Here is a 25491-nt window from a genome sequence, read left to right as displayed (position 1 = left end):
AGGACTGGAAATGTAGTTGTTCTCTAGGTGATGTAGGGTTACCATCTGATAATCAAGAGTCTTTCTCAAAAGGAAGGATGTATTTAAGATTGACATATTGCACATCAATTCATCCACCTTTCGCTCTTACACCTTCCCAGTGATTACAGATACGTTGCAGCTGCATTGGCTGTCATGCGCAATGTGACTCAGCAGATCAATGAACGCAAGCGACGTCTGGAGAATATTGACAAGATCGCGCAATGGCAGGCCTCTGTCCTAGACTGGGAGGTAGGACCTTTATCAAAACGGGTGTTGGGAGGTCCCAGTTGCTTGTTGAAAAGTTTGTCATCTTAGCCAACAATTAAAAGGGAATTAGAAAGAAGGATCTGTATTAATCCCAAAACAAACTTTCCTACCAAGGAAGGGGTATTTAGAGTAGTTTCTGGAGTTTGGGGAAATCAGTGTGACTTTATTTATTTTACTTTATTGTGACATATTAAGAAAGATAGTCTTCATTTCTTTGGGTGTTATTAGGAAACAACTGAATTTGCTTAGTACCATTCCAATGCTCTGTCTGTCCTGGATTTAAGATCATGAACTTCGCAGACAGATTAAAAAGTATTCCAAAGCACAAAATAAAGGCTTGGTACTCTTTTTTTATAATCATACAGATAGCAGATATACTTCTTTTGCTCTTGGTGAGATCACCTCATCTTAGTATATCTACTAGACTAATCAAGCATGCATATTCTAGGCCATAACTATCGTCCTGCTAAATCCAACGACTGAGCTCTGTTTTCATCATCATTCTAAAAATAATTTATTCCACCTAGTCATCCCAGTGTAGACACCTACAGTTTCTTTGAACTTGGAACGGAAATGACTGAAGTCATCGACCTTTCCTTCCCAAATGCCACTAACTAGGAGTAATAACATTTATTACTCATCTCACAGGCCCAAGTTTTGTGACCGGATACTCTGTAGGCTGACATAACCAAGAAGGAAAATGTCAGCAGGCAGGAAGTGACATTCTCAAACTTTATGGTGATAGTATAAATGTAGATCCCATACCTTGTTGTATTGCCCTCACCTCAGGTATATTTTTTTACGTTTAAGTAACATTTTTTTTAACATTTCAAATTGTTTAGTCTATCCAAAGGGGACCATTATTAGTCTTAACAAAGAGTTAGCCAATGTTCAGGCAATTTTTTTCTGCTACTTCTATTCTTCCTAATGTAGATGATTTAAAAACATCACAGTTATTATCAGTTGCACATTCTTATCCTGCTTGATAGATAAAGTCCTCTAAGGGTAGAATAGAAGTGATACCTTGAGATACAAAAAAAATGAATAGAGAGAATATATGCATTCATTTTATTCATTTATACACTTATATTTTCACACATATATATGTATGTATACATACATACACACACATACATGCATACAAACAGTCTTGCTTATAAGGAGAAACCATAACTGGGCAAGACTTACTAGAAAATAATGGATTATCTTTTATGTGTTTTTTTCCTCTGTTCTTTTGGTATAGCAGAAATAAGGAGCTTGACTAAATTAACTTTAAGCAACCAAGCTTACCAACAGAGAGCCTCTGAAACTGTTTGGCAAGATCCTTTTTCTGCCCTTTTTCGGGCTTCTTTGTAAGGAAAGGTACCAAAAAGCCACCAAATTCCCATTCTCTGGAAGATTTTTCTTCTGCCCTGAAACAATTTTTCCCTTCTAATTTTATATCTTGTCTGAGTCTCCAGTCATTGAAGAGGTGAATAAAAGTTTGAAAGCCTTTCGTCTACCTAAAGAGCTTTATTTTTAGGAAACTCCAAGGACTTGAGCCATGGTTTAAGGAATCAGCATCCGAGAAAGCATTTCCTGTTATATTTCTGGAATGAGGGAGGTGCTCCTTGAGTAGACACATATAGTTAATTCTGACAGTGTTTCTGGAGGGCATGGTGGAGAACAACTGGAGGATGAAGGAGGTAGGAGATAGCAGACAGTGGCTGCCTTAGGCAAGCTTTACAAATAAACAGGCAAGCAATGCTTCCCAGTCTGGACCATTCTCCTACCGCTCTCAGATGTATAAACAAAATGTGGGGATTGTCAAAAAATGTCCTTGTGGTGATTTCTGCTTTACTCATCAAATGAAAACAGTTCTCACAGGGGAAACCTTCTAAACCTAATCTCCCTTGAAGGACAGGTAGGATTGGTGACATACAGGCAATTGTCGTTGGCTTGGGAAATCAGATTATCTGGCTAAAGAGCAGAAAACCCTGCCTTAAATCAGTGTCTGTCTCTTTCTCCTCATCTTTTTCTCATGAATATTCAGATTTCTTTATGTAACTCCGTTCCCCTATCAGTCACTTATTATACCCTATGAAGACTACTCTATCCCCCATAGCTCCTGAAAAATAAAGAGATCAGTTAAATTGTCATGTCCTTCCTGAAGTGATTATAACTTAGAGCAATTTAGAGTGGCAGAGGAGAGGAGAGCCTGTTTCCATGGACTGCAGTTTCTGGAAATTTTCCATTTCTCAGTTCTCTGGTTCAGAGGCTTGGATGAGCTGTCATTTTGCCTCCTTTCACATTAAATCATTTTAAACAAAGAGAAATGGAACATAACCCCGAGAGTGTCTCTTCAGCCTTTTTTTTCTGAAGATCTTCAGAAAGTGCCCATGTTTGTAGCTCATGTTTGGGAGCTGGAAAATGTGGTGATAATTTTCTCTCTGTGGTTTTGCTCCTTTTCTTGCCTGCTTGTTTAATATTTGATGTCCTTTTCTGGCTTACTATTGTACTGTATAACAGAAAGAAACATCGGAAACAACAAAATAGTATGATAGATATAGAAAAGGTATCCATTTAAAAGTGAAGGTGACGAAATGACCTAGACTTGCCTTGGTCCAGAAGGTTAAACGTAGGCCCAGGTAGATTCATTACTTCTCTGCACTTATTGACACATTGGTTAACACAGCTGCCACTGAAAATTAAACTCGTTGAAAAAGGTGACATTCTTTTGCCCTTACTTCTGGACTGTTCAAACCTTTTGACATTAAAACCTGACATTTTTCATCAACAAACATATTGGGTCTTATTTGTACCAGGCTTTTTCTTTTGGGCCACCAACCAGCTCCCAAAATCATGACACAGAGATTTATTTTTAGTTTTGAATACTTGGCCTAACTTAGGCATTTTTCTAGCTAGCCTTAACTTTTAAGTTAAATAGCCTGTCTCTCTTTATCTACCTTTTGCCTCAGGGCTTATTACCTTTCTTAATTCTGTATATCTTACTTTCATTGCTTCTCAGTGTCTCAGGCTGGCTTGCATCTGCCTAGCTTCTTGTCCCGATGTCTCTCTCATTCTCTCTTCCTTTCTCTTATTCTTTCTTCTCTTCTCTCTCAAACCTAGATTTCTCCTATTTATTCTCTCTGCCCATGAGCCATGCCTATCCTTTCTCCTGCCTAGCTATTGGCCATTCAGCTTTTTATTAGTCCTGGTACCTTAGGCAAGCAAGGTGAATCAGATACAACACATCTTTACATAATTAAACACACATCCTCACATTGTTAAACAAATGCAGCATAAACAAAAGTAACACACCTTTACACAGTTAAAGTAATATTTTGCAGCATAAACAAATGTAACACATCTTTGCCCAGTTAAAATAATATTCTACAATACTCATTCATAGGTCTCCTATGATTCTTGCAACTTATGAATCACAGGTTAAATATGCCTGTTGGGTCATTCAGACCACAGCTGTATTATCAATTATCCTGTCATCAGCATAAAGTAAGGCTGAACAAAATGGGTTAAGTTATAATTAATTAAAATTAAATAAAGCCTACTACTTGAGACTTTGGCTGCAAAAAAATATGAAAATCTGATAAGAAAGCTCTGGGTAGGGTTTAATGGCCACTACTCATTTATTAACCTTTGATGATTCCTTGCAGGTCATTTATTGAATGCTTACTCTCTATCAGGCTCTATTCTGTATTCTAGAAATGTGTGGTAGAGCAAAGTTTCTATAATTTATGTTTCATTAGAGAAGAAAAGCAACACATAAGCATTTTATGGATAAAAATAAAATATTTTAATAGGCTAGAATGATGGAGAAATGACAAAAAGGGGATAGCATTTGAGAAAAGACCCAAAGAAGATGAAGAAGAAAATCATGTGACTTTTTGTGGCAGAGCATCTCAGGTAGAAGGAAGAACTGTAACAAAGACCATGAAATATGAGACTGTATATTCTAAGAAAAAAGAAAGTGGCCAGTGTAGCTAGGGAAAATGCAGAAAATTGTATAGGAACAATTGGAGATCACTTCTATGTTTTCATCTAAGTACCTTGTTTCCAGTTTGGATGGAAGACACTGGAGGATTTGATATGTGACTTTAGGAGAATTGCCTTTGAACAGCCCCTCTTTGCTTGCCCTTGCCAGCCATTAAAGAATCCGAGATGAATCAGACATGGCCCTGTTCATCTGGAGTAGGCAAATAGATTCCGAGGAAAGTGAGCAGTTTGTGGTAAATGCTGGAAGAAGGCAGAAACCCTTAGAGGCAGTGGGAATGGATTGTGCTCTGTGGTGCAAGATAAAGAGATGTATAAGTGAGGCTGGGGAGACAAGAATGAAAGCAGCATGTGGAGTAGACCAAACAGTAACTGCTTAAACTGCTTCCCAGGGATACAGAGTGAGTTAGTAACAGCACTGGACACAAGACAGTGAAACGGTCTCACCTAACTAATCTGCTGTAGCCGATTTTCTGCTAGGCAAGGTACCATCATTCAAGTGAAGTCTTTTAGTTAGGCACATGGGTTTTGGAGGGATTCTGAACTTTGTTCTGCTTCTTTGGAGAAATTACTTCCAATTTCTCTGACTTATGATTTTGAGCAGAATCACAGCTCGTCTTTATCAGCTCACTATATTAGTAGAAGACAGAAAATATGTCTTAGTACCTGGAACACCCAAAAATACCCAAGATGAAAATAAAATATGTAAAGTTTACAATGCCGTGCGTATATTCCTAAGTAAGTACTTACTTATGTTAATTTAAGTATTCTTCACAACATCTAAACAAATTTGTAATGGTATATTCTAGAAAGAATGAAGAAAGAACCAGGCAGTGGGGATGCATGTCTTTAATCCCAGCTCTCAGGAGATAGAGACAGGCAGGTCTCTGAGTTTGGGGCCAGCCTGGTTTACAGAGCAAGTTCCAGGGCAGCAAGGGCTACACAGAGAAACCCTGTCTCAGAAAACTGAAAAAAAAATTAATGAAGAAATTGAGACACAATGAAAATATGTTAGTTGTTCAAGGTTAGTTAGCTTAGTGAGCATAGAAGTTTGTTTTTTTTTCTCAACATTTTTTAAACTTGGTTTTATATGCAGCAACTATTTAAAATAGGGTTAGTAAGCCTCTGCCTAAGAAAATGTTGAGTATCCCCCTAGGTCTGATCATCCTCAGTTCATCAAATTGTAACTGTAAAAGTCATCCTGTAATCTGGGCATGGTGGCTTATACCTATATCCCCAGTACTTGGGAAGCTTCAAGTGGAGGGTTGCAAGTTCAAGATCACCCTGAGCTATATAGCAAGTCCCAGGCTTTCCTGGACTACATAGTAAGACCCTGACTCAAAAATAGTCATGTTTGTCATCAACTTGTATTATATAGCCAACTTTTATGCATTCTTCACTTTATACATACTCCAAATAGGTTGTGGTACATCTTCCTCTCTTGTATCAGGAAAGGTCAACTCTGAGGAGAGGCCTGACCCAGCCCTATGCATTCAAAGGCTCAATGCTAGTATGTCAACTCAAGAAGGACTGTTTGTTTACCTTTATCTTGGATACTCTTGTAACTCAATTTGGACGGTAGAGTCAAAATGGTATTTTTTGAGCTGCTTTCAAGTTTTGTTATTAGAAAATAATCCACTGAGATCTTCTTTTCTTTCCAATCTCTCAGACTAGATAAAATGGTGCAATTAAGAATACTGTTTCCTGATGTCACTCTTTTTAGCATATTATTCTGCCAGAGCTATTTGATTCTGACTATTTTGGAAGTATAGGGATTTCTATCTTTAATCAAACCTTGAACTTTTGGTATACATTTGACTGTAAAGGTCCCAAAGCTGGTGCTCTAGATATTATGCTTATCCACCTCATATAACAGCTGGTAAAACAGACCTAGGGAGAGGAAGAAACTGGACATCTAGATACTTTCGATGCTAGAAGCCATATAATTTATGGGGAAGAGTAAAGGTGCTCTCTCAAATCAGAGATTAGTATCAGAGTATCTGCAGCTAACAAATTTCATGATCTTGTCCTATTCCTTCACCTCTTGGTACTTGAAGATGTAAAATGGGACCAAGATGGTTTATCTGGCAGAACTTTTGTGAGGTCCAGATGAGATAGAGTAAAAAGTAAGTAGCATAATATTTGACCCATATACATCTTCTGGAATGGTGAGTTCTCTTCCCTGAGACACTGCTTATTTCTTCCATCTTCATATAGGCTGAAGCATGTGTAGTAAACTTTCTGATTTGATCATAAAATATATTCCTTATTTCATTTTTATATGGATAATAGAAAATTTTTGACTACATTTTCGGGCATTCTCTTGAAGTAAGTGAGAGGACAGATAGGAATTGAGAGACTGGAACAGTAAAGAGATTAATAAAAGATAAAAAAAAATGCCTGCCTGCCTGCTTGGGTCTCATTTAAGTTCAGAATAAATAAGAATACGGGAAGAAAAGAGGGAAGTATGGAGGAGATGGGTGGCTATCTGACTAAGGGATGGGTCTTATTTAACCCCACAGTAAATAAGAATATGAATCTTCTCACTTACAGAATTGTAAACTTTTTAAGGGAACCCAGAAGTCTCTCTCTTTTCCTCCATCGCCACAATGTCTTTTTGGCTAACCTCCCAGTCCAGTCTATGCTCGCAGTTGGGTATCTCTGCGTAAGGAATTGTACCAGCTCTACTACCTGGCTCTCTCTCACCATCACATATCCTTCCTAGGGAGAGGACATCTTAGACAGGAGCTCGGAGCTGATCTACACTGGAGAGATGGCCTGGATCTATCAGCCCTATGGCCGTAACCAGCAGAGAGTCTTCTTCCTATTCGACCACCAGATGGTCCTCTGCAAGAAGGTAATTTAACCTCTTCTTTTCTAAGAGAGATGAGAACCTCGGGAGTACAATAAGCTCCTTCTCTTTCATTAACCCCCAGGTTTTTAAAGAAATAGGCAAAAACTGCCAGAGGAAATTGGCAGCAGCTCTATATCAGAAGTGCTGGCATGGCGTGAAGATCATAAGCAACAGTGAAATGCTGAGGTTAACTCATTTTTATCCCAATAGCAATTCTGTTTTCCCTCATAACTCTTGTGGTATTCCTTCTGAGCCTCTTGCACCCACAGCAGATAACCAGCAAATTTGGACCAGTGTTGAAGAATATTGTTGTATTTGTAATCCGACTTAGCAAAGAATAGCTTCCAAGAGTACCTTTCCCAATTTCCACTTTAATGGAACCACCTGCCCACTTCCTATCCTAGGAACCAACAAGGGGACAACTTGTCATTCAAACAATTAGGTCATCTGTGGTACAAGAGTTTTCTTCATACCTCTATCCATTTCCTATACAAAGGGTAGCATCAGTTGCCCCAAAAATTCTCACTCATGTTATTGCTGGATATCCTATCCCTGTAATCCTTTGAAGAGACATCCTGTACTCGTTACTGATCCTTGGATACCTCTGTGAATATTGGCTTCTTAGCCACTTCTCTTTGATAGAGGGATAGCATATGTTCCCCCACATAATCTCTTCTGAGGGATCCTAATGGGATATTGTTTCTTCTTTCATGACAGGAGGCACAACCCAGCTTTGTCAGTAAGATTTGGCTGGGAAGAATTTTGAATCACACAAAGTGAGAAAATGAGGGAGAAATCAAGAGTACTCCGAGTGACTTTCAAAATTTGTTCACATTTTTGGCTTTTTCTTTATTACATAATACCTCTTTTTTACATTTGTGATCTTCCTTACCCAGTAGCTAATGTCCCTAAAGAGTGGTGCCAAATCATGACATTCCAAGTTAAACACTAAGCAGACATCTAGTTTATGTCCCTTGCTCTCTGTGGGTGTGCATGTGTGTAGTGTGTTCGACATTAAATCGTTACGTGTTTGCCTTTCACAATCAGCTGAGAGAGTAAATCGAGCTGAGATTCAAACTGCCTTGGTGTTTGTCGATAAGCTCAGAATGCCAGATCTGGAACCAGTAACCTGCTAGTGGGTTAAGGTAGTTATTTCAGACTGGATTTGACCCTGGGAGAGAAACGTATGAATCTGAGACTCAGCAAAACACCAATGTCTCTTCTTAGCTCCCCCAACTCCTAGCAGAACTTTCATATGAACCAAGAGTCAGAATTTCTGAAGGTTAGTTAAAACAACAAGGAAGCGCTTAGTTTATTAGCTATGTCACCAACAGGCATATGTCCATTCTTCCCACTAATGTATGTTCTTGCTTAGAACAATTAGAGAGAGAGGGAGAGAGGCAAAGGGAAAGGGAGAAGGAGAGACTGAGAGAATGGGGGAGCTTGGTGGAGGAGAAAGAGGAGAGAGAAAGAAAGAGAAGGGAGAGAGAGACAGAGAAACTAGGAGCCTGTTTTATTTCAAGGTTCCACACTACCTGCCCATACTTCTTGATTTTTGCATCTGTCCCTGAAAGATGCAGTTGCTTTAAGTAAAATGTGAAACTGACTTCTGAAAAGCAGTGGCTAAGGAGGCAGATACACAAGAGTAAAGCAGAGCCTAAGGATAAAGGAAAAGAAAAAAAGATGGAACAATATGCTCTATTTAGGAGTGAAGGGGCAGCAAAACACCAAGATGAAGTGGTGTGTCAATTCTAGGACAACTAGTTGGAAAGACAATGATTTAAAAAACAGCAGAAGTTAAGGGAGGGCTTCTGGATTCAGAGCAGCCATGTTAAGAGTTTGGGGAAAAAGCAAACAACAGGATGGCAAAGACAATGGACATCTTGATAAAGGCATAGCTTCTCTCAGATGAGAGTTTTCTTGTTTTCGTGAGGTCATGGCTTTCTCTCCAGAACAAAAGCCAGCCTAGAGTTCAAGACTGTTTACTCCACATACTTGGATGTTCTTACACTGCCTTCCCAGGGTTGGAAAGCTACAGCCATGAAAAGTATCTGATGTTTGTCCATGGTTGAGGATTTCCATGAGATGTGCAATAAATCTTTCTACTTTCTATTTATCAACTAGGAGGTAAATCAAAAATAAGAATGGGGTAGAAAGAAGGTATGCAAAAGAGCAAAGTATTATGTCTGCCAAATTGTTCTTACCATTACTGCAAAAGAGTAGTACTTGGGGTGGGGGTGGGGTGGCACACCTTTGTGGAGTTAAAGATAACCTTTGACAAAGGGAAAGATGGACAAGGCTAAGAGTGGGTTGAATTGAGTAAGGATTCATCTCACGTGATTCATCTCTGGAACACAATTTAAATGGATGCCCTAAAGCTCAGTTATTTTTTTCATAAAGAAAGAATGGGCTAATCAACAATTAAATAATTGAATATGGCTACATTATTCTTTCTGATGATAAGCTCATATTTAAAAGGAGTCCTTCAGAAATGTGATACTTAACAGGAATAACACAAATAATTTCATAAATCCTGGAAGGTTAGTTTAAAATTATTCAAGATAATATTAAATATTTCTAAGTACTTGAATGGTATTAAAAATAAAGGAAGAAAAATAGCTAATAGTCTAATAAGACCTTTCATGAGACCAAAGACTTAATGGGAACTGAGAAACAGAAAGTCCTTAACCAAGAGGAATTGAAGCCCAAAGGATGTGAGGTTGCAATAAAGTATCTCATGGCTCTGAATTTTTATTTTGAGTGCATACTCTGTGACAGTCACATCTACCTTCATGGGACCTGTAATCTAACAAAATTTAGTATAACGTAAGAGAAAAATTTACACTTTTATTTACTGAAATAATGCTCAGATGTGTCTGGTGGAGTTGCTTTAGGAAATCTTGGCAATACTATAAATACTAATGAAATATGTGACAAACATATAGATAGGCAAATAGACCAGTATTCAGAACAGAAAACTATATTGTGGAAAATATAATTAATAAAAAGTAGTGATAAATTGGCATTATTTGAATGCCTCTATGATTCTATTTAAATAACTTTAAATTCATTAATTCAGTATTCATGACAAATTTGCCAGGGAAATACTGTGATTATTCACATGTTAATGATATATGAAATTGAAATACAAGATAATTATGTATTTATCATGGCTGATAAATAATGAAACTAGGGATTAACCTTCATTTTTTTCATTTCTCAGGATAGATATTGACCCAAGAATTTGCACTTGTAAGGCAAGTTGTCCACCACTGAGCTGCATTCTCCAGCCAGGGACTAAAACTAGTCAAACTGTCTCAAGGTTGTAAACAAGCGACTTCTGTGTCACTATTGCCATTAAGCTTGTCCAAATTTTGTAATTGATTATTAAGTAGTCTAAATATTTAGGACAAGATTAATTAATCCTGCAGGCTCAGCATTTGTTTCTAAGAACAAGTTAAGATGTTTTGATAAGAACTTTATTTGTATTATTCCGGAAATGGAGGATAAAACTGAAATTCACAGAGAGAATCTATATTTCAGGGTGGGAGTCACTTGTTTGATTTAATTTGGGACAGGGTCTTCTGCACCTCAGCATGTCCTAGGGCTCACTATGTATCAGAATGTAAGTTCAAACTTCTGATCTCTCTTGCTTCTACACTGAGATTGCTGGCATGTGCCACCTTTCAGTGCCAGTGATCAAACCAAGGACTTGGTGTATACTCTACCAAGTTGAGCCAAATTCCCAGCCCCAAGAATAATTCCTTTCGCTGCCACTTAAAATTTTCTCACAATTTCCTTGTAGAGAGAAGAAACATGGAGGGATAGATAACGTCAAATGGTTCTGCTCTTAAATCCTGGTTTTAGCATGCCTGTTATTTCAAGCAAGCAAGTAACTATTTCATGCACCTTCATTATATCATCCCTAACGCAGGGCGAACAATCAACAGGATTGTTATGAAGAATAAATGAGATCAATGCATATGTAGTGGCAGTTGAGGGACAGGACTGGTGCAGATGCATGTGAAGCTTGTTCAACCCCTACTTTCAACAAAAGGCATAATATTGTAAGTTGGTGAAGTCCCCATCAGTAGATTTACCCAACTCTGGACTGCATAATTATCTGCTACAGGTAACACAGGGAACATTTAAATATTCAATCTACTCTTCAAAATTCAGCAACTAATGTCCACCTACTAAACTTCTGTCTGACTCTTTCAGTTTCTTTAACATGAAGCCAGTTAAACAAAACCTTGCCTGTTTTGCACACTGGGAGTTGGGATTGAATAAAGCACTCAGAAGAGATTGAACATCTTGTACAGCTTGGAGTTTGTTTTGTAGAGGAAAGCATAAAGCAGGGTACTTTTAAAATAGCAGTTATAATACACATGAAAGACACCAGTAGCTCCTTTAATTTCTGTTCCTTTTTTTTCCTTGTCATTTTTTTTAAATGGTAAGACCCTTTTGTTCTCTTTCCTCTTATCCTGTGCACTGGCTGCCTCTGCAACTCTATTAGTTTAGTTTTGTACATGTTTTGCTGTTTTCTCCAAGATATCATTATTTTGAAATTATTTTGATGTTTTAGAAAAAATTCGCCGTATTTTGCTTTTTGTTCTCCCTTTCCACTGTTTACTGTGGAAAAGAACAGACCTCTTTATCCCATTATCCACCAATTTTCCTACATGCCCATTATCGTCCCAAGCAACCTTTTATCTGCATTCACTGTTCTTACTTGTGCTTGTACTGCCATGGTCCATTGTCCGCTATCATAACTGCACTGCATTTATGTTGCTTTCACAATATTCTGAGGGATAAGAACTAAATTACATGTAATGGTGCTGGACAGAGGACTTTTGTTCGGGGAAGTTTGTGCATTTAGATATTTCTTCTTGTACTGAAAGGACAGAATTGCAGCATGAGCCATTTGAAACAACTCAAATACAAAAGTAGCAATAAGCAGGAGGGATGGGGAGGTGGAGAGGTGACTCAGTAGTTAAGAGCGCTCAGTACTCTGTGGAAGACCTGGGGTTCAGTTCAGATACCCACATGGTGGCTCACAAATACCTATAACTCTACTTCCAAGGAATTCAGTGTCCTCTTCTGGTGTCCACATTCACATGCCCTCACATGTTTCAAATAAATAAATTCAGGCACACACCTGTACACATAAATAAATCTATCTTAAGGAAAGAAACAGGGACAATATAGATATAAGATAGATAAGGGAGTTTGAACCAGAAAAATTGATACTAGACTCTGTTCACTTCTTACCAATCAAGTCCAATGTTAGCCAGTACTTTTTAATCTATTTTTCTTTTATTTATCTTCTTCTCATTCATCTATTTTAATCTATATTCTCCACTGTCCAACTGAACTAGTAATAGAACACAGTTCAGAAAGGTGCTAGAGGGAAACCATAATAGCTAGCAGGAAGCAGTGAAGTATGGTGTTAAAAGCATGTCTAATACAGGCAGATTGCCGAATACTCATTATTTTTCTCCAATGAGCTGTCTGAATTTAAATAAGTTTTCTCTGCTTATAATTATTCCTCATTTGAAAAAAAATAGACATCCAAAGGAAGTCATGAAATTCAAATGAGGCGGTGCAGATAATAATTGTTGGCACATTCTATTTACTAAATGTTCGCAATTAATACAATTACAGAATATGTCATGTTGCTAAGCATTTACTTAGCAATTTTAATTCTAAAGCAATATGTAATACATTTCTCAATAAAAGGCCCAGATTTCAGAGCCGGATGTGTGGACCCAAAGCCTAGCTCCACCCTTTAATCTTAATTAAGTTCAGCAGGGGTTCTCTATCTATAGTTCCTCATCCAATGCAGCTTCCTACCTTGTAGCACTTTATCAGCAATATTGCAGTTGACAAATGCAAAGTCATTAGGACAGCAGTTGGCACAGCGTATATGCTGTTCAAGTACTCACTGCTGGCTGATGCCATAGTTACTTTTGTTTTGACTGCTACGGATGTGCTCTACATGTTGGAATATCATAGTGACAACACAAGCTCAGCCTTGTCCACATGCATTGCCCAAGATCTGGATAGAAAACAGGAAGGTTGTAGACTGGGGAAGCATAGCCAGGACCCTCTCTAAAATAGTAGAGACAAACTTACTGATAAATAAGTAAGGCAGGCTATAATCCTGAACAGCTTTATATTCCAGATTGTAGCATCTGTCATTTGTACAAAATGTCCTATGAAGTCTTGCTAAATCCTAGGATTACCTAGTGGGATCAAGTTGAAATATCTGTGAGCTGTTTGAATTATGTAATGGCAGGGATTAGGGTAGTCCTTGCTGGAGCCACAGGCTGTGTCTGGGAGCTTGGTTTCTAACAGCTATAAAAACAATTCTGGAGCTCTCTATGTCCCATGACTTGGGCAACTGAGAAAAGCTGGTATCCTGTTAGAAACAGTAAATTCTACTAGACAGGGAAACTGTGATCCAAATAGTATCTATTTGGGGCATATTATCACCACGCCACTTGGGAGGCATTAAACCATGTAATACAAACAGTACCACAAGCACCTAGGACTCAGGAAGAATTTGTCTTGCTGTTTCCAAAGGCCCAAGAAACCTCAGAAACTGCCTTTCTATGGACAATCTGTGAGTGAAGCAAGTTCAAAAAAGACAGAGTGATGAGCACAATCTAAATTAACAAACAAAACTAAATGCTGTAATTGGCATGATGGTTAAATGCCAAATGAGTAGCATTTAAGAGCCTTCATAGTTAGTATTAGACTTTATACAACGAGAGCCACAACAGCTAGAATGTCTAATCAGAGAACATTTCTTTGGGGAAGATTTTGTGACTTTGATAATGAAGGCTAGAAGGACTGAAATAGAGCTGACTGGGAAGAAAAGGATACATTAGAGTGAGCCCAAGTAGATTTGTGTTTTGTATGAGTGCGTTAGCAAGTACTTTCCTACCTTAAATGCATGTTAAATTTCTAGAATCAGTGGCAATGTAAATTAAAAAATATTGGAATTTGTCTTTTCTTTAAATTTGACTTGCTTGGACAGTTTAAGTTGCAAGAGTCAGTAAAATTTGAGGATTTATTAAAAAAATGATTTTAAAGGAGCACAAAGGCACAAGGCTACATTTACTGGACTAGGCCGACTTCATAGGGTTGGAGCTTTGCAGTTATTTAATATAAGGCTAACTTTTCTAATTTTACAGTTGCAATAATTAAGACTGAGAGAAGCTAACTGACTTGCCCAAGGCAAGTTAGACATCGAGAACTCAAATTTAGATACTTGTATTTATTCATATTCTTTTCACTGCCCCATGTTGTTTCATGGCCTTTGCTACCCATTCTGGTTGGACTTCCTGAGGCTGTAGAGGATTCCTAATCATTTCTATCATATCCCTATACTTAGATTATCACTAATCTGATGCCTGAAAACTCATATTGAGCCCTCTATCAGCCACAGAGAGAAAAAATTAACAGAGTTTTAATAATACGTCATTCTAATCCCTGTTCTTCTGCTAAAGACATAGAATATTTCCTTGTTCCTTTGTCATACATAAATATATAAACATTAAGATATTATGATTAATGCTGGTAAAAGGAGTCCGATGATCAGGCACATACTTAAATTTTAGGAAACTGCCAAAGGCACTTAAAATTGAAAATGATTGTGAAGCACAAGTTTGGTAGAGGGGAGAAGTAATTGTTTGTACAAAGGTTAAGAACCAGGAAGTTGTGGTTGTTAAGACAGCCATTATGCAGTGTGCCGTCCAGATCTGTCTTTCCAGGTGTGTATATGCCATGTGATCAGCTGTACGGGAGAATTCAAACTTTACATCCATACACTCTCCCATATCATTCTCCTTTCACCTATTTCAGTTTGCCTGATAGTGCTCAGTTTTTGAGCATGTATCTCCCAAAATGTGCCTGAGAATTTGAAATCCCTTCATGGGAGTCACTCCATTCTTTGGGCCAGGACTAAGCTTGTGCACCTCAGACGTGGTTGAAACAGGCCTGAAAACTATTAGCCTTCTCTGTGCAACTGGCCTCCGTCTCTCCTGTGATCTTCGTTTTACACATACCCAAGAGATCTGTCAGAGCCTAATGGCAGGGGTACCCAGTTGATCAGAACCTATATGTATTCTACTTTATTTGTAGGCATAATAATTATAGCAGCAAAAAGAACTATGTGATGGTTATTGGCTGCAAAACAGCTAAATAGTACCTGCATTTTCAAGCCTAAGGATTTGAGATTGACAAATCTGTTGAGAATAATTCAAAATCAGGTTTACAATACCTAGCATATATTTCCTCCCATGTGGCATTCTGCATATCTAATCAGAATGCCGTTTGTGAACCCCCTAAACTGTCATACCATTGTGCAAATAGACATATTTTGCCTAATATGTCAGTATGGTAGTATTTAGTGTCCATAGCTGGGTAAGACCCTTAATTAATTTACTACTGTGCTATGTAGATATTTCAAATGACACAAGCTAGAATCATCTGAGAAGAGGGAAAGTTCAGTGGGCAAAGAAATGTGCAAAGCACTGTGAGCAATGCAATCTCTGGGCAAGCGGGCCTGGGTTGGACAAGAAAGGTAGGTGAGCAAAGCATGAGGAGCAAGCCAGTAAGGCAGCATTCTTCCATGGTCTCTGCTTGAGTTTCTGCCTCCGGGTTCCTGCCTTGAGCTCCTGTCCTAACTTTCCTTGATGATAGCCTATAAGCCAAAGAAGCCCTTTCGTCCCCATGCTACTTTTGGTTATGTTGTGCATCCCAGCAATAGAAAGCAAAGTAGGACATGTTCCTTTCCATTTCTGACTCACTTCTTCCATTTTCTCCACTACTCTTGAATTTGCTATATGTCATTGTCATATGTCCTTAGAAGTTTGTTATTTATCTATGTCTCTAAAATATATAGCATTGTTTTCTATATTGATTGTGGAAAAATAAAAATCAGTTTACATGGAGGGTAAATGAAGTCAATGATGAACATGAGGTTTCTAATGACAGTGTTTGGGGGTCTTAGCTTTGCATAGAATGGAAGGCTCACCAATACTCAATATGTCATTACAATGCAAACAAGAAAGTAGAAAAGTAAGAGCACTATGTACAGACTTAGGATGAGTGTCAAATTGACTAGAATTAGAATTGATCTACTTCTATTATAGATGAGTAAAACAAAAGATAGAGAACACTGTATTTGATCATGAGATTCATCTGTGTTGATATATGTATTTTTTTGCCCTCTTTTAGCCAAGTTTCCTGTGAGACTAACTCTTGTCCAAAAACACTAAATATTAAAACACTACGGTTAACTCTTTCTATCCCAACAGTCTATGACCTTCTAGTAACTCTCACCACTGAACTTTCACTTAAAATTTTATTCTCAGTATCCTGCTTGAGATTTTCAGCGCATCCCAGCAAGTTCATTTTATGCTTCCGGTAATTATGCCAAGTTCTTGGAAGATGAAAAATTCTTTCCTGGTAGTGCTTTTGTTGCATACTACTTTCTACTGCTTATAAGCCGTTTGCATTCCAGTGATTTGTGCTGGGGTTTGAATCAGTCTTTGAATGCGAGTCATCTCTTAGAGCATCTACTTAAACCAACTTGTCAGTGTCCAACTGGTCATCTCGGTGCATGTATTGAGACTATAAGATCTCCATTTATTTTCCTGAATAATGACAGTGTTTGTGTTCTGTTGTAACCAAGTGCCACCTCTGCTGGCATCCGCTCTACCTATACTTCTGACAAAATAACCTCTTTCATCCAACCTAGGACCTAATCCGGAGAGACATCCTATATTACAAAGGCCGCATTGACATGGATAAATATGAGGTGATTGACATTGAAGATGGCAGAGATGATGATTTTAATGTCAGCATGAAAAATGCTTTCAAGCTTCATAACAAGGAAACAGAAGAAGTTCATCTGTTCTTTGCCAAGAAACTGGAGGAGAAAATACGTTGGCTCAGAGCTTTCAGAGAAGAGAGGAAAATGGTACAGGAAGATGAAAAAATTGGTAAGTGACCTGAGAGCAGAAAAAAAATATAATTGTGAAGAACCTTCCATAGAGGGATACAATTGAGTTCTTTCTAGAGTCAAAGGGAAGATTTTTGGCACAAACTGACCTAAGTCACTATGGTGATTCCTTATCTTTGTTAATACCAATGGGTATGGTTTATACACTGATCATACCTAATACCTATTTCCAGATAAAAATATTATACCACAATCCGGTTCCAAACTCAATTCTCCTCCTACCACACACATATGTATTGGCAAGCAAACACAAAGGAGTCATGAATCCTATTCTGTAACCTCCATAAATTCATAGATCTCTCTGTCTTTAGGTGTATAAGGAGGACATGTTTATGAACTGATTTGTCGATGGAGATTTGGTAGAGTTATACCAATTAGAAGGATAGCTTTCTTTCTTTGTCTGTGTTGCCAGGAATAAATGCCATGCTCGCCAAATACGCTGCTAGTGAGTTACATCCCCAGCCTTCAGTAAACTTCAAAGGCAGAAAGTAGAAACAATTCTAATGAAGGCCAAAGCAAGGTGTGGTAGTTTGAATGTAATTAGCCCCCGTAATCTCAGAAAGAGTGGCACTATTAGGAGGTGTGGCTTTGTTGGAGTAGGTGTGCCCTTGTTGGCGGAAGTGTATCACCGTGGAGGCGGACTTTGAGGTCTCATATATGGTCAAGATACCACCAAGTGTCTCAGTGTCTCCACTTCTTGTTGCCTTCTAATCAACATACAGTCAGCACCATGTCTGCCTGTGTGCTGCTGTACTCTCCACCATGATGATAATGGACTGAACCTCTAAATTGGAAGCTGAGATGTCAATTGAATGTTTTCCTTTATAAGAGCTGCTGTGGTCATGGTGTCTCTTCACAGAAATAGAGACCCTAACTAAGACAGAAGTGATCTGGTTTTATTCAAAACCTTAGGACCCTTTCAAGTTACAGGTTTATTTCATTTTTATACTGGGTTCTGAGAAGGCCAAATTACATGTACACATCTTGAATTACATTCATTTTACCAGTGAAAATTGATGTCTAACAGAGTTAAGCTATTTAGACCTCCTCTATTAAGGTGGTAGTATTAGTGCCTGGGACAAAGGCATGTGAGTATTTAATTCTTATAAAGTTACTTCATATATTAACTTATAATTAAAACAATCTGCACATAGTCATCTACTCTAGAACTATTTAAAAATAAATTAGAGAAAATACAAAAATATCAAAAACTATGAGCACTCATTTCATTTAGATTCAGAATAAAACATCCTTTTTGGATGGAAACAGTTTATGTGGCTGTGGTTTGTGGCTATAGATTTGTAGCTTATTAAATACTACCAAATATCTTCCTCAAAGTCCTATTTCTGTAATAAAAATATCAGTCAAATACAATGCTTCATACCTGTAATTGCAGTACTCAGAAGGTAAAAGCAGGATGATTCAAGTTCAAGGTCAGCTTGGGCAGCATCATGAACGCCCACCTGAACTGTAGTGGGAATTCATTTTAAAAAATGAAGGGCCAGGGATGGTCTCAAAAATAGAGTACTTACCTGAAATGCATGAGCCCAGCACTGAGGGAGAGGCAGCAAATAAGATAAATTAACCTTTCTAATTCCTAGAAACGTTTTTTTGTTTTGGTTCATGTTTTCGTCAAATACAATTGTACCTTAAAATGTCTAATGTTCAAGGCTGCAGAAATTGCCTCTAGAAAAATATGCTTGCTTGTTGAGTTCTGGCACAAAAGGGTTCTTATATCATACCATGATAGGGACCGAAATGGCCCAGAGTGAAAGATAAAAGGCCAGAAAGACAGGGTAATTTTTGTTTCCCAGTATCTTAAAGTCCACCTTGAAAACACACTTAGAGTTTTATTAGAGTAATTTCTTTTAAAGTACAATCACTGCATTGAGACATGATGTAGAATGGTATTGAGATACTGGCTGTCAGGCCTGTCGATGGATAGTCTGAGTTCATAGATCTGCATTAATTAAAAGGCCTCTGCCATTCCCTGTGCCTCTAGCACCTTATCTCCCATACAATGCCCTAGTAACTTGTGCCTTCAAAGATCTGCTCTTAATGAAAAGCTTTTGTAAATTAGTTTCTGACAGGCTTGTGTCATCTTTGTCTTGTTTTTAAATATGTATTTATATGACTTTTCCCCCAGCCTGATTACATTAAATTAGAAAATTGCAGAAAATATTGAGCAACAAACAAACAAAAAAACCCAAAAAGGTAAAAATCATAATAACATACACTGTAATATTGTAAATGTTTTGATATATTTCATTCTAGTCTTTTTTTACTTCTATTTAAATAAAACTGTGAGAATTCCTGACTTTCTCACACACCTATTTCTATAAGTGCAATTTTTATACCCATTTTTCATTTCATATCATTTTATTTGCATTTCTACAAACCATTTAATACTTTATGGCTGCCATGTATATTTGACATAATTTTATTGTTTTGTGTGTAGATTTAATTATAAATCTTGGCCATGATAAGCATTTAAATCATAGGAGAAATATATAATGCATTATTTGCATTTCCTCTCACTCTTGTTTTAATATTAATCAGAATTTAATAAATCCTGAATAAGTGACTAATTTTTATTAGAATATTAAATGAACAATTTCATGAGAAATTGCATAGTTGAAATTTGTATGATTTTTTTTAAAAGTGAATAAAGAACAGCTTATTGGATAGTGTTGTAAGCTGAATATTTGTCAGTATACTTTTAGCTTATTAAAAAAGAAAACACTATTAGGAATTTTTATCTTCTGTCATACAGTACATCCTGACTGCAGCCTCCCCCTCTCTCCATTCCTCCTAGTTTCTCCCCCAGATCCACTAAAAGAGTCAGAGGCACCCCCCTTCCCACTGTTAGGAGTCCCACAAGAACACCAAGGTTCAGTGGTAGAATCTTCTATGAGATAATGAACATTAATAATTTGCTGTGTTTCTTTTCATACTTATCCCAAGCATTCTATCTCTAGCCTTCTCTCCTTTCTCTCCTTCCTCCCTCTCTCTCTCCTTCCCCCCTCTGCCTCCCTCTCTTTCATACATACACAGGCACATATGTGTGCACTTACAAAAATGTGTTTTACATATTGCTTTGCAATTGGTCTTTTAAACTAAATTTTTCTTGCATAACTAACTAGGTATTGAACCTTCTATACTTCCTCACATCAGTTGAGATTCAAGTAGAGAAGCATAACCAGGATTACTTTGAAAAGCTTTGTTATAAGAAATTGGCTTATGTGATTGCAAAGGTTGGACAACTAATTTCCTACATCTGAACAGAAGGCAGTCAGGCATGGAAGGTCATGAGTAGAGACCACGTTGTCAGGTACAAGACAAAGTTAGTAAGAGAGAAGATCACAAGAAACATATTCTACAGGTAGAATTTCTTCCACCGGATACCTTAGCCTTCTTTTATAAGGGCTTCTAACAGCTTCAGTCAAGTTCATTCATATTATGTAGGATACTATCCTTTTATCTCTCTGATTAGGGGTTTTTATTACATCTGGAAAATTCCTTCATGACAATCCCTATATTTGTAAGGAAAATACTCTAGTCAACTTGCTACATCTGCAATAGCAGCACATATCTCTCTTTTAATAATACTCCATATGGAGAAGGGGCAACCATTCTCCTTTTGATAGACATTCAGAATGTGTATCCAACTATTTTATTCTTTTTTACACTTGTAATTATTATTTTATTTTATTTATGGGTGTTTTGTGTGCATGTATATCTGTGCACCATATACATGTCTGGAGCCTGCATAGGCCAAAAGAAGGCATCAATTCTCCAAAAACTGTACGTAAAGACTATTGTGAGTCACCATGTAGATGCTGGAAACCGAAACCAGGACCTCTTCAAGAGAAGCTAGTGCTCTTAACTATTGAACTCTCTCTCCAAACCCTTATTTCTAGCTTTTCCTCTGTGAAATATATTGCTGTAAAACATATCTACATGTATATTTCATTATACAGTTTTTTACTCCTGTAGGATAGACATTCTAAAGTGAGATGAATGAACATGAGGATGCATAAACATAATATGTATTTAGACATTATGTATCAGAAAAGTTAAAAGTCTACCTCTCAATATGATTTTGTGCTTATTTCTTCAAATCCACACAAGTACTGCATAATATTTACTTCCTTTAATTTGTTACTTCAGTTACTAAAGTTCAGCTTTACTTAGCCATGTAATTGCTGTTTGTTGACAAATTATTTGTGAAATTAACACTGAATACTCTTTACCTGTTCTTATTTTTATTTTAATTGAAAAATTCTAAACTTTGTCAGTCACAAATAGATTTGCAATTGCTTATAATGTGTGGGCTACTGGTAATGAATGAAAACAAAACCTGCCGATTTTAGACTGTATTTATTTTTAAAGAGGAGATAGAAGAGGAAGCAAATGTATACATTTGAGCTCTATGTAGGTCACATATATGTACATGTTTATATTTTATAGTGCTTTTTTATTAAACATGCCTACAAAATCATATATCCCAACTTTTACATATTATGTTCTCAAAAATTGATTTAATTTGTAGGCTTGCTGTTAGTTCAGTAGTAGAACACCTGTCTGGCATACATCAGACCCCGTGTTCCATCCCTATTTCTGCAGGAAGAGGATAGAAGTGGAGGGGGATAAAAAGGAAAATATAAATTGGTATGTACTTTATATTGAAGATAGTTAAGCCTTGTGAGTTTTCATTTTCACATAGTTTCTTCAATTTTATAGTTTGACTTTCCAGTTTGTTTGTGGTGCTTAATTTTGCCAAAAGTAATTACTTTAGCAAATGTACCTATTACGTCTTTTTGCCTCCCAAGTTTATTCCGCTTAAGCATATCCACACTACCAACACCTAACAATTTCTGAATTTAAAAAAAAATATGTAGAAACAAAATTTATCTGAAATTTCTTCTCTGAATATAGTATACAGATTTTATTTTCATTTGGGCAAAGAGGCAATTGCCCAGCAGTAATTTACTACGTCAGCTGTTTATTTCTCACAAATTTCTAGTTTTGTAGACTGTAACTGTCCACGTATACTTAGGTTTGTCTTAGAATTCCTATTCTTTTTCACTATTCTGGTTGTGAAGACTATACTTATTCTTCTTCATCATTGTTTCTTGGCAATTCTTTGATATGAACATCAAATTCCTTTCTTCTAAATCCAACAAGATACATTTAGGTTTCTGTTTGGCATTCTTTAAAACTGAGTAATAATTGAAAGCTTAGAATTTTTTTAAAAAGATTTATTTATTTATTATGTATACAACATTCTGCCTTCATGTGTGCCCACATGCCAGAAGAGGGCGCCAGATCTCATTACAGATGGTTATGAACCACCATGTGGTTGCTGGGAATTGAATATGACCTCTGGAAGAACAGCCAGTGCTCTCTCTAGCCTCGAAAGCTTAGAATTTTTATTGTTTCCTCATTCAAAGAGGATGCTCTTTTCTCTTTTAACCCAAGTCTTATTCTTACCTGCTTCAAGAACATGATTAGTATCCTTCCGGTTATACTGCTTTCCCCTTTATGCACTGATTTTAATAGTTTGCTAGGATGTCATTCATAATATTCATAATATGTTCTGTAATTGTGCTTATCTCTCCTTTTCATTCTTGATAGTGAATATTATTTATTTTCTAACATTTTTATTTACTCAGTTATATTTTTATAAGGTACATTATAATAATTTGACACATGTGTACAGTATATAGTAATCAAATTAGGGCAAAGAACATTTCTGTGTCTTCAAACAGTCACTTTTATGTGTTGAGAAACTGATACTTTGCTAACCATTTTTAAATGTATTGTGTTTTGATTTGTAGTTTTTCTACCATGCTAAACAACAGCTAGAACTAATTCTTGTGTACTGTTTTGGTGCCTGTATTTGAATTTCTTATGTTTCTCACCCTACACTGGTCCTTTGAAAATAACATTTTTCAGCAACCATTAGCTTTTTGAAGGAACTTTTGGGGGATTTTTATATGTTTTTATAATTTTTTAAGAATTAATTTTAGATTTTCTATATCTTTGATTTTCTTTATATATATATATATATTCATTATATATGGTATTATGATACAGAAGGGCATTTCCAAGAATGTGTTGTATAGTGATCATACTGCCCTTATAACCTCTTTTCTTCCCCTTTTTTACCCCAGCCTCTCTTGTTAGTCCATTGTGTATGTTTGGTTGATCTAATTTTTTTAACTGAAAATATTATTTTCTGAGTAAACTTTCTTTGAGTTAAATCCTGCATTTTATATTTCTGTATAAAATGCTCAGGTTTTGAGGAGAAAATGTTTATAATGTGATTTGACCTATGGGTTCTGTATTTTTTCAGACTGCTATTACTCACAGTGTTTTATATGAACTTTCTTTGGCCGTGCTGGAGTTGGAACCCAGGGTGTCTCCTACTTGGTTGGCAAGTGTTTCTAAAGCTGGGCTGTATACCAGCCCACAGATAAGAATTCCAGTGATAATGTTGTAACCAAGCTGCCATTTCCTGCTTAGAGTATGAAAGATTGTTTTCTTTATCCTTTAAGTTTAGGAATTTCAGCCATTAGTCAACATTGTCATGTCTGAGTGCCTGGATCATAGAAGACCTTTGACTATCTCAGCAAACATGTGGTCTTTTTACTCAGTAAAATTTTTTGTTATTTGTTACTTTTTTTCTTCCTTCTGAAACCTTTATTTTTCAAGTATTCATTTTCTATTCTAATTCTCTTATCTTTTGAGTCATTGTTTCCTTTTCTTTATATTTTTGATTTATATAGTGTTTCTTCTTGTTTACATAATAGTTTATTTAAATATTCTTCATACTTTATTTTAGTTTTAAGTTTTGTTCATAACTTTTGTTGCTGTATTCTATAATATGCATCTTTATAGCCAAGTTTTAGTTTTAATTAATTACATTTTAATTTAATTGCATATGTTTGTATATATTTACTAAGCACAATGGAAGTAACAAACATAATTTCTCCCTTCCCCCATGCACTATACCTCTTCCTTATCTCTTTCAAATTCAAAGCCTCCATTTTTCATTCTTTCTAGTCACATGCATATATGTATATTAATTTTTAACATAATTTTTTATTGTTTCTTTGGGGATTTCACATCACGTACCCCAATTCCTCTCATTTCCCAGTCCTTCCATATCTATCCTTCACCCATATAACCTTCCCCACAGGAATACTAAAAAAGAAATAATAAAAGTAAGATAAAAATAAAAAATGAATAAAATATAAGTAGGAATATTGCTTGAAAAACAAACAAGCCACTTGGCTTCCTCTTTTCCATCTCTCTATTGCCTCTTCATTCAACTTAGTGGCATGGGATCTGCTGTGTATCATGCAGTAGATTCTTACTTGCAAATATTCCTTGCATAATGTGTTGTTGGTCAGGTTCAAGGCCTCTGGCTTCTGGTACACCATCAATACTGGACCCTCACCTAAACTCCTCTCTGACATCCTGCTGTCGCCCTGAGTTATGGAGATGCTGCAGCTATGGTTCTGACAGACCAGTGCCTTCACACACTCCAGTAGGCACAGATGGGGTGGATGTTAGGGAGTGCAACTTAAAGCCCCGGATGTGTGCTTGGGTGTTCTCTGTACAGGCTACTGGGACCAACCCCCCTCAGGTGATGGGTGGGGCCAGCTCTCCCAAGAGGCAGAGCGAGGAATGGGGGGAGCGCTCCCCTTCTGGTGTCATAGGAGGTCCTCTATTCCAGAGCCAGTGAGGGGTGGGGCCAGCTCTGCAAGGCCTTCACACCTTTCAACACATGCCCAACACATGGTTCATATGGGTCCCTGTGCTACCATGGGCAACATACTAATATTTATATTTCTAAACTAGGACATAAAGTATTTGGTTTCACTATGGCATTTTCAAATGTAATTTGTTGGTCCTCTTCTCCCAGTCTCTCACTCACCCTCCAGTCTCCCTCGGACTTTTCTACCTCCAGTAGCCTCTTTGCTGCTCTCTATGGCATATCTATTACTTCATCTCTTCCTCAAAACATCAGTTTCCCGTCTCACAGTTTCTTCTCCAATTTCATGATTTATGCCTATGTACTCACATTAAAATCTAGGCTCCACAGACAAGAGAGACCTCTGAATATGTGTCTTTCTGCTTTGGGGCTACCTGATTTAATGTAAGTCTCTACTGTTGCATATTTTCTGCAAGTTTTATAATTTTGTTTTACTCATCTTAATAAAAGTGCATTGTGCATATGTATCATAGTTTTATTATGTATTCATCAGTTGATAGGCAGCTTGGCTGATTCTAGTTCCTAGGTATTATGAATAGAACA

General features: G+C 37.0%; 1 protein-coding gene across 13 annotated transcripts in view; it reads left to right on the top strand.

Annotated features, from left to right (window-relative positions):
• LOC121445061 (rho guanine nucleotide exchange factor 9) overlaps nt 1-25491 on the top strand; it is a 166509-nt gene that overhangs the window by 134303 nt on the left and 6715 nt on the right. For all 13 annotated transcript variants that reach the window (XM_041647045.1, XM_041647056.1, XM_041647050.1 and 10 more), the window contains 3 exons: nt 141-270; nt 7004-7135; nt 16902-17145. In XM_041647045.1, the coding sequence (XP_041502979.1) occupies nt 141-270; nt 7004-7135; nt 16902-17145 (506 nt within the window). The remainder of the gene's footprint in view (nt 1-140; nt 271-7003; nt 7136-16901; nt 17146-25491) is intronic.

This window comes from Microtus oregoni, unplaced genomic scaffold, assembly GCF_018167655.1.
Source record: "Microtus oregoni isolate MIOR12 unplaced genomic scaffold, Mior012 000155F_ref0000269, whole genome shotgun sequence".
Taxonomy (NCBI): domain Eukaryota; kingdom Metazoa; phylum Chordata; class Mammalia; order Rodentia; family Cricetidae; genus Microtus; species Microtus oregoni.
The sequence above is the reverse complement of the archived record's forward strand: the minus strand, read 5'-3'. Positions and strand labels throughout refer to the sequence as shown.